At 37.1% G+C, this 10,000-nt stretch overlaps 1 protein-coding gene across 1 annotated transcript in view; it reads left to right on the top strand.

Annotated features, from left to right (window-relative positions):
* Positions 1-10,000, top strand: part of crocc2 (ciliary rootlet coiled-coil, rootletin family member 2) — a 62,548-nt gene that overhangs the window by 37,895 nt on the left and 14,653 nt on the right. The window contains exons 24-25 of the mRNA XM_089001333.1: positions 7,440-7,678; positions 9,032-9,191. Coding sequence (XP_088857459.1) covers positions 7,440-7,678; positions 9,032-9,191 — 399 coding nt within the window. The remainder of the gene's footprint in view (positions 1-7,439; positions 7,679-9,031; positions 9,192-10,000) is intronic.

Raw genomic sequence — 10,000 nt, forward strand, 5'->3', positions numbered from 1 at the left:
TGAAAGGCGCTTAGAAATTAAATGTATTATTATTATTATTATTATTATTATTATTATTATTATTATTATTATAAAGAAGTGACATATAGGGTAGGGAAGGGTAGTCTGGTGGTGCATTCAGGTGCGCTCAGTTTGTTTGAGAACCGAATTTCGGTTGTATACCAGGGCATAAAAAAATGTCATTTTTGGTTGAAAATGGAATTGGACGAGAACCGAGACATTCGAAAACTAAAGTTTGACTGTATTTATTACTCAGAGACAAGTTCGCTGCAATGGAATTTTATTTGGATACAACACTACATTACTTACAAACATTACAAGAACAGGGGGCAGAAGAAATTCCATTTTGGATACTTTATTCCCCGCGTTAGGCCACGTCTCGGAATTCCTCGCATAACTCAAAGGTTAACAAACATGGCCAACACGTAATGCTGGCATACGTGTTACATATTTCTCATTGTTATTCTAGTCGTGTATTTATTTATTTATTTATTTTAGTTTTCCTGTGCTTTTAGAACAAAAAAGATCTCCTGCCTTCCCACTATGAACATTCCCCTTATTTTTTTGGGATAAATAGAAAGCGATGACAGGTCGCCGGGTCCCTTTTTAAGCGTAGCGGTGAGCTCACAGTCACCTCATAAAGGCGAAAGGAGGCTTACTGTACCGTGATTTAGACACTCTCAAAAAGAACAAATGTTTATCTTGCTGCAAAATGTGTCTTTCGGGAGAGCGGATTATCTCGTCTTTAGTCTGTCAAATTGTAGCAAATGAGTGCAGACCCCCCACAAGCTCTCCTCGCTCCTTCGTTCGCAAGAGCAAATGAATATTGGATGCCTTCCCACAGTTATGTGAACCGCTATGAGCAGATCCATGTCACTTTTCTGGCGTCTGACAGGCGCTCGCTCCACAATGTTGTGCAAGTTCAAGTCCATATTCTGAAAGGTTATGTCACTTATTTGTTCCAGGCGGTCTTTATTGTTTTTTTTTTTTCGTTGTTTTTCTTTTCATTTCAGTGCAAAATGTTGTCTATGTCTATAGGTAAGCCACGTATTTATTCTGAGTTTGGGTTTTGCAATATTTTATCTATCTATCTATCTATCTATCTATCTATCTATCTATCTATCTATCTATCTATCTATCTATCTATCTATCTATCTATCTATCTATCTATCTATCTATCTATCTATCTATCTATCTATCTATCTATCTATCTACTATCTATGTATGTATGTGTATGTATGTATGTATGTATGTATGTATGTATGTATGTATGTATGTATGTATGTATGTATGCATGTATGTATGTATGTATGTACCTATCTATTTTTTATTACAATTACAATATTATATTATATTATATTATATTATATTATATTATATTATATTATATTATATTATTGTATTACAATATTTTGTTTTATTTACTTCTTCATTGATTCATCTATCTATCTATCTATCTATCTATCTATCTATCTATCTATCTATCTATCTATCTATCTATCTATCTATCTATCTATCTGTCTGTCTGTCTGTCTGTCTATCTATCTATCTATCTATCTATCTATCTATCTATCTATCTATCTATCTATCTATCTACCTACCTACCTACCTACCTACCTATCTATCTATCTATCTATCTATCTATCTATCTATCTATCTATCTATCTATCTATCTATCTATCTATCTATCTATCTATCTATCTATCTAACTATCCATTTTTTATTATTATTATCTTTATTATTATCTTTACTATTATCGGTATTAGTATTAGTATTAGTATTAGTATTAGTATTAGTATTAGTATTAGTATTAGCATTTATTTCCTCTCAATGGTTCTTTTCCCGCAGGAGATTCTGCCATTTGGTCACTGCTCAATGTTGTCTTTGTCCTTATGTTACATTCTATTCATTTGTCCATACAAGTCCGTTTCATTTTCACGCTAATGAATCATATCTCAAATGAAAAGTTGCATCTCATGATGTAATGCCCCCCCCCCCCCCCCCCAAAAAAAAAAAAAAAAAAAAAACACATTTCCTGCTTTACTCATTTCATCCCCAAAACCATAACAACACTCCAAACAACAGCCCGTCAATCATTTGATTTGGACGTCATTTGCATATGAGTGACAGAGCAGGAGAAGCTAGCTGGACAACATCAGTAAAAGAGGAGGACCGGCGGGACAACGGTGGGATCGGAGGGGGTCCCTGGTACCGTACGATAGAATCAAAGTTTGTGTTAACCCCTTGTGTAAATAAGCCAGAAGTAATGGGTGGCGGCTGACTGTTTATTTTCTCCGCCTTGTAACAGCAAAAGACTGGCTCCATTGGGACCCTCAACCCGACTCCCCTCCACTCTCATCGGCACAACACAACACTGCCCCATCTCATCCTGACGAGGGCGGCGGGGGAGGGGAGGTGGGGGGGGGGTGAAAGTCATATAAAATTAAAGCCGCGGGCGGCCGATGAAGGAACCCTCACACCCTTACGTCTCGGGCGGGGGTATGTGAGAGATTTGTACCAGTTGGTCGCGCCGGTGATTCTTTTCAGGGCGGGACCTTCATCACACACGAGGCCATTGTGGAGTTGTGGAGGTCATAGAGTTGACTGTTGTAATGAGCGAATGGGCCAACTTGGCTCTTGAGATGAAGCCAGGTTTAATGCACAAAACAAAAATAGGATGTCATTGGACCATCACTCGTCTGTATAATCAATTTGATTAGTTGGATGGATAAAATATGGAGAACAGGGATGGGAAGTTATTTTTGGAGGACCCGCTCAAATGGAATCTAATATCATTCTTTGAAACAAAACATTATGTATTATTATTATTATTCTTATTATCAGTTAGCTAGCTTTCTATCTATTTGAGTTACTACTGTGTTGAGTGAATGCTGGCGCGTGTGGCTGCCGCTACTCACCCACAGAAAAACTTCTTGTGATCTGTGGTAAGTGTCCTTGAGAGTTTTGAAAGGCGCTTATAAATGAAATGGATTATTTTTATTATTATTATTATTATTATTATTATTATTATTATTATCATTATTATTATTATTATTATTATTATTAAACTTTGCTGAGTTGCTTTACGGATTTCGGCATGGTTTCTGGAGACTATTTTTATTCATTTATTTATTTATCTGGCTAGATAGCTCGGTAGGTATCTAGCTAGCTAAATAGCTATAATAGATAGATATCTGTCTATCTAGCTAGCTAAATAGCTAGCTAAATAGCTAGCTAGATAGACAGATATCTATCTATTATAACTAGCTAGCTAGATAGACAGATATCTAGCTATCTAGCTAGCTAGCTATTTAGTTTTGTGGGTCAACTCATGATAAACATCACCCAACAAGTTTTACCATTTATTTATTTATTTATTTGTTTATTTATTTATTCGTTTAGCTACATATCTATTTAGCTCGTTGGCTAGATAGCTAGCGAGCTAGATAGATAGATTGCTGGTTATCTAGCTAGCTAGCTCTGTCTATCTATCTATCTATCTATCTATCTATCTATCTATCTATCTATCTATCTATCTATCTATCTATCTATCTATCTCGCTAACTAGCTAGCTAGCTAGCTAGGTAGCTATTTATTTTTGTGGGTCAACTCATTATAGACATCACCCAACAAGTTTTATCATTTATTTCTTTATTTATGTATTTATTTATTTGTTTGTTTATTTATTTATTCGTTTAGCTACATATCTATTTAGCTCGTTGGCTAGATAGCTAGCGAGCTAGATAGATAGATTGCTGGTTATCTAGCTAGCTCTATCTATCTATCTATCTATCTATCTATCTATCTATCTATCTATCTATCTATCTATCTATCTATCTATCTATCTATCTATCTATCTATCTGTCTTGCTAACTAGCTAGCTAGGTAGCTATTTATTTTTGTGGGTCAACTCATTATAGACATCACCCAACAAGTTTTACCATTTATTTATTTATTTATTTATTTATCTATTTACTGTATTTATCTATACAGCTAGCTAAATAGCTAGCTAGATAGGTTGGTAGCTTGCTAGCTAGCTAGCCCTCTCTATCAATCTAGCTATCTACTTGTTTATTTTTTTGTGAAACATCAACCAAGTTTTATGTTGCGAAGGGAAGTATATTTTTGGAGCTGATTACATTTTTTTTCCGATTGTGATACAACGAGAGTTTATTATTTCATGCCGACTGATCAAACGCTGCTGGCAGACTCCGCCCACAAGGAATGATGAAAATTATTATTATTATTTGCAATTTAGTTTAAAAAAAGAACATTTTGAATTATACACAGTATCTATTGCATGGTTCGATTTTTTTTTTTTTTTTTTCAAAGAACCCATATTTCGCAATAGAAAATGGCTTCACATCAATTTGGAAGATTTCCTGAAACTTTTTCGGCACGACTTCTGGAAGACTTTTACGATGGGCGTACTGATTATAGACATGTTTACCAAATCTATAAATTTACTGTTGCTAAGTAGAAATTGGCTTTGTGGTCTTGGATCAGCCTTTTTTTTCCCCCCCTAAAATCGGTACATTTATGAGTTCCCTCAAAAAAAAAGGGACTTCAAATCAAAGTGAGTGACTTTGATGGTTTTTTTTTTTTGGACTTGGCTTTTGTAGACAATTTCGGAGGGGGGGGGGGGGATCTTCTCATGCGCGTGTATACAAAAAACCATCAGCAAAATATCTCATGTGTTATCATTGAGTCAAGTTTTATCTCGAGTGTGCTACTGAGTCGAACGACAGATGTAAGGTATCTTGTCAAACATGGCCGCTTTTTTATTTTGTTTTTGGAAGTGTAGTGATACCTCGGTTTACGAACCCCTTGGCTTACGAACTTTTCGGTTTACTGAACGTTACATTTATGAAAATTTTACCTTGGCATATGAACTGTTTTTCAGGATACACACGGAGCACAACAATGAGTGATGTGTCATTGGCGAATGAGCCCGTTCTCCTAACAAGAAAATGGCAGCCGGCTTGTTTTGGTCCTCTATTCCCCAACCCCAGTGTTCGGTTAAAGCCACGTGATTGGTCAAGAACGTAGCAGTGAGGGGGGTGGTTTAAACATTAAAGAGACATGCAGATGAGACTGAGAGAGTGATAAAACGGATAGAAAACAGTGACATTTGGACTCGTTTCAACTTTGATACTTCAAAAGCAGAGTGTAGATTGCAAGGTTAAAATACCCCATCAATCAGGCTCCACAAATAATCCGCACAAGCCATCTGTACATTTGATGCAAAAAGCTATCAACTCAGCTAAACAGAACACAATTGATGAGGAACAAGGTAAAATTATCGCAGAGAAAGCACCTACAAGGGATCATTCCTCAAGATGGTGAAAGAAGAAGGCTACGTTCCTCATCAAGTGTTTAATGCTGATGAAACCGGTCACTCCATTCCATCAAGGCATCAATGACCATCACAAAGGTAAATAAAACCACTTTATTATACTGTACAGTTTATTTATTTAATTATAATACCATAGCACATTTATTATACATAAAATAAGGTATATTTTGTGTAGTACTAAGGCTTAGAAAATTAGAAAGTAGAAAATTATGAAAATTTATGGTTTCCTGGGAACGGATTATTCTCATTTTAATGATTTCCTATGGGAAATTATTTTTTGGGATACACACTTTTCGCCTTACACACTCTCTCTGGGAACCAAATAAGTTCGTAAGCCAAGGTATCACTGTATACTCAATGATACATGATAACGCTACATGTTGCGCATGCGGGTTAAACTGGTTTTGGCGACTACATTGTCCAGTGTTCCTCATAAATCCTAATTGGTCGGATCAGTTTGTTCTTCCTCACATGCGTTCATGAGCAGAAATCATCCTGTGTGGCCTCCCCCCCCCCCATACACGCATTCAGAGGTTCAGTGGGTGTGCTGCTGTTTATCACGCTGCTCTGTGGATTTTTGACACTGTGAGCTCAGCGAGAAGACGCAAGCTGGACGTGTGCCCAAACAGCTCTTAGCCCTCGGCCCCTGATAAAGCCTCGTCCTCCCCCGGAGCCAAATATAAATATGAAGAAAAAAAAATGGATACGAATATAGGTCATGTGCTCACTGCTTTGTTTACATGAGCTCATTCACCCATTTGGATTTGAAATTCAACTCCTTGTTACTTTTACTTGTTATCATCAGTATCGTCTTTTCCCCTGAGGAGCTGCCTCAACATTTTTGACCATGTTCCACAAAATAAGCCAACACACCCAGAACTTGAACAGTAGAGCCTATTTTTTTCCCCCACATGGAAGTTGAATCCAGTATTTATTGCCCTAAAATCTATAATGACAATATTTTTTTTCTCATTTGAACGACAAGTGAAATACAAACGCAACCACTGCTAACAGAAAAGCTTAAAGGACAACCGACACCATTTTTTTGTTTCCTAACTGACATCAGAAAAATGTTTTATAGCATCTAAAATACCCCAAAAACGCGCAGGTTGATATTTTTAGTCAAATGCAAAATAACAATAAACATAACTTAAAGTGTTCCAAAAATGCCCAAAAAAATGAGCTTGGAACTGGGCAGATTCAGAAAGTCCCGCCCACTTGTTGGTGACGTCACTATCGGTCACACACTGCCTAGCTCCAGAATCAAAACAATTGCTTCAGAGAGTTCAGATTCGGAGAAGATGCTTTCTTGTTACTTTTCGAACTACAGTAAAGTCTCGTTATATCGATATTCAAGGGAGGCCAAAAAAATATCGATATAACCGGGACTATCGATATATCCGACCCTGTTTGCATGTAATTTTCTTCGTGCGTGCATAGAAATAGTATCGATATAACCGGGACTATCGATATATCCGATATCGATATAACGAGGCTTTACTGTATTAACATGATTCAAATAGTTCTGAAGTGGAAAGCATACATGTTTGCAATCGATTAAAGAAGTCCTTCCGTATTAATTCGAGGCTTAAGGACTCCAATTTAGCGTCCCAGAAAATGCACAAGATGGCGCACAAGCTCCGTTGGAAATGAGCTAATTTGTCTTCTGGGAATTTGTGTCAACTAGTATCAAATAGTAGTCTTCACACAACGATTCACCATCATGTGATTTATGTTTTCCTTCTAATTTCGCCATCAACACGAAGTTTTCAGACCAAAGAAAGTACCCAAAATACATTGTGTGTCGCTTTCTCGGTCAGGGGCGTTCCTTCAGTGACGTCACGTGAAGACTCGTCACCAACTCAAAAACAAGACTTCCGGAATATTCAGCGCGAGTCATAAAACGTAAAATATCGCTATATGCGGTGGAATCTTTGTAAAATACGCTCAGTAGAAGTCATTTCAAGTGATTTTACAAATTATGGACACAACTTCAAGCGTCGGTTGTCCTTTAAGCATAAACAACAATCTACTCTACATTTAATGTTTATAATATTGTTCCCCCTTCGCCAACATATTGAAGGTGGAGGTTCTTCAGGCTCAACTCCAGGATGCCGAGAAGCGACTCGGAGAAGCCCAGACGGAGCTGACTGATGCACGGCGGTCCCTCCAGGAGAGCTCTCAAAGTTGGGAGAAGCAGCGCAAGGAAGCCCTCAACCTGCGACGGTTACTTGAGGATGAGACCAGCGCGAAGGAAGCCATCCACGCATCCAACCAGGAGCTCAGAGCCTCCGTCAAGCTAGCGGAGAGCGACAATAGCAGGTGAAAAAAAAAAAAAATCTCTCTCTTGTTTGTTATTGAGAAGTTATTCGGCCATTGATTTAATATGTGGGCTTTTGTTGTTGATTTTAAATTAACTCAATGAAAACATTTATTTATTTAATAGACATTAATCAATAAATATGAAATAAATTGATGAATGTGATACAATACAATACAATACAATACAATACAATACAATGAAATGCAATGAAATGCAATGCAATACAATACAATACAATACAATACAATACAGTACAATGCAATGTAGTGCAATACAATGCAATACAATACAATGCAATACAATACAATACAATACAATACAATACAATACAATACAATACAATACAATACAATGAAATGCAATGCAATGCAATACAATACAATACAATGCAATACGATACGATACGAAACGATACTATACGATACAATACAATACAATACAATACAATACAATACAAAACAATACAGTACAATGCAATGCAGTGCAATACAATACAATACAATACAATACAATACAATACAATGCAATGCAATACAATGAAATGCAATGAAATCCAATGCAATACAAGACAATACAATACAATGCAATGCAATGCAATACGATACAATACAATACAATACAATACAATACAATACAATACAATACAAAACAATACATCCTAATTTATATAGCGCTTTCACGACCGACAGCTGCAGCTGTAACACAGCGCTTTGCATAACAGTAAGCAGAAAGCAAAATAATAAACACAACAGTAACATAAAAAAACATGGGACAGTTGTGCAATCTTAACAACTTTCTACGTCCCGGCGTGATGTCACGAACACGGGGGCGGTGCCTTCTGAAACTGAAACTTTCGGAGGTCAATTTGAAGTCATTTTGGGACACTGTCATTTTTATTGGTGTTTTTCATTTGACTAAAAATATCAACCTGTGTTTTTGGGGTATTTTAGATGCTATAAAACGTTTTTTCTGATGTCAGTTAGGAAACAAAAAAAAAGGTGTCGGTTGTCCTTTAACTTATGTCACCTAGAAGTGATGTCATTTGGCATCAGCCAATAAAAAAGCGCAAACAGATGACATCACTCCAAGGCAAAAATTCCTGTCAGCCATGCTTGTGTTAAGGCGGCATTTCAAAAGTGCTCACGCTTCAAAAACCCATCTACTCATCACTATAGGTTCTTTAAAGCTAAACTCATCTGAAATTTGAACCTAGAACCTTTTACCATCTAACCCAAGAACCATATCACTCGACGAATGAGCCACACATTGACTTTCTTGCCATTTTATGTTTTTGTGTGTGACCATCGAGAAAATGGCGTCCAAAAAAAAAATCAAATTCTTCTTCCCATCAGTTTGAAGCGAGCGGCAGAGGAGCTCCAGCAACAGTTATCCATCTTGGAAGAGCGCAATGCATCAATGCAACGGGAGGCGTCCATTTTGAGGAGTAGCATGCGCGAGATTGAGAAATCGCAACTGCAGGCCCGCCGACGGAACCAGGACATGCGCAGACAGGTCGGATGTCTCAATAAGATATTTTATCCAACCTGTGAGGGAAATTAAATCGTCATATTTTTGTCAACATTGAAGATACAGTGATACCTTGGCTTACAAACTTAAATGGTTCCCAGACAGAGTGTGTAAGGGGAAAGGTGTGTATCCCAAAAATTAATTTCCCATAGGAAACCATTAAAATGAGAATAATCCGTTCCCAGGTCCCCATAAAACATAATTTTCGACTTTCTAAGCCTTAAAACTACACAAAATATACCTTATTTTATGTATAATAAATATGCTATGGTATTATAATTAAAGAAATAAACTGTACTGTATAATAGAGTCATTTTATTTTCGTTGATGGCACGTAGCCTTCTTTCACCATCATGAGGAATGATCCCTTGAAGGTGCTTTCTCTGCGATAATTTTACCTTGTTCCTCATCAATTGTGTACTGTTTAGCTGGGTTGATATGTGTACAGATGGATTGTCCGGGTTATTTGTGGAGCCTGATTGATGGGAATTTTAACCTTGCAGTCTACACCCTGCCTTTGAACTATCAAAGTTGAAACAAGTCCAAATTTCACTGTTTTCTATCTATTTTCTCAGTCTCTCTCTGTCGTCTGCCTGTCTCTTTAATGTTTAAACCACCACCCCTCACTGCTGCGTTCTTGACCAATCACGTGGCTTTAACCGAAGACGGGGAATAGAGGTCAAAAACAGCTGGCTGCCATTTTGTTGTTAGAAGAACGGGCTTGTTCGCGAACGACACTTCACTCATTTAGGCAGCTCCGTGTGTATCCTGAAAAAAGTTCGTATGCCAAGGTA

The sequence above is a fragment of the Hippocampus bargibanti genome, linkage group LG07 (genome assembly GCF_051943395.1).
Source record: "Hippocampus bargibanti isolate YZ-2025 linkage group LG07, ASM5194339v1, whole genome shotgun sequence".
NCBI classification, from domain to species: Eukaryota; Metazoa; Chordata; class Actinopteri; order Syngnathiformes; family Syngnathidae; genus Hippocampus; species Hippocampus bargibanti.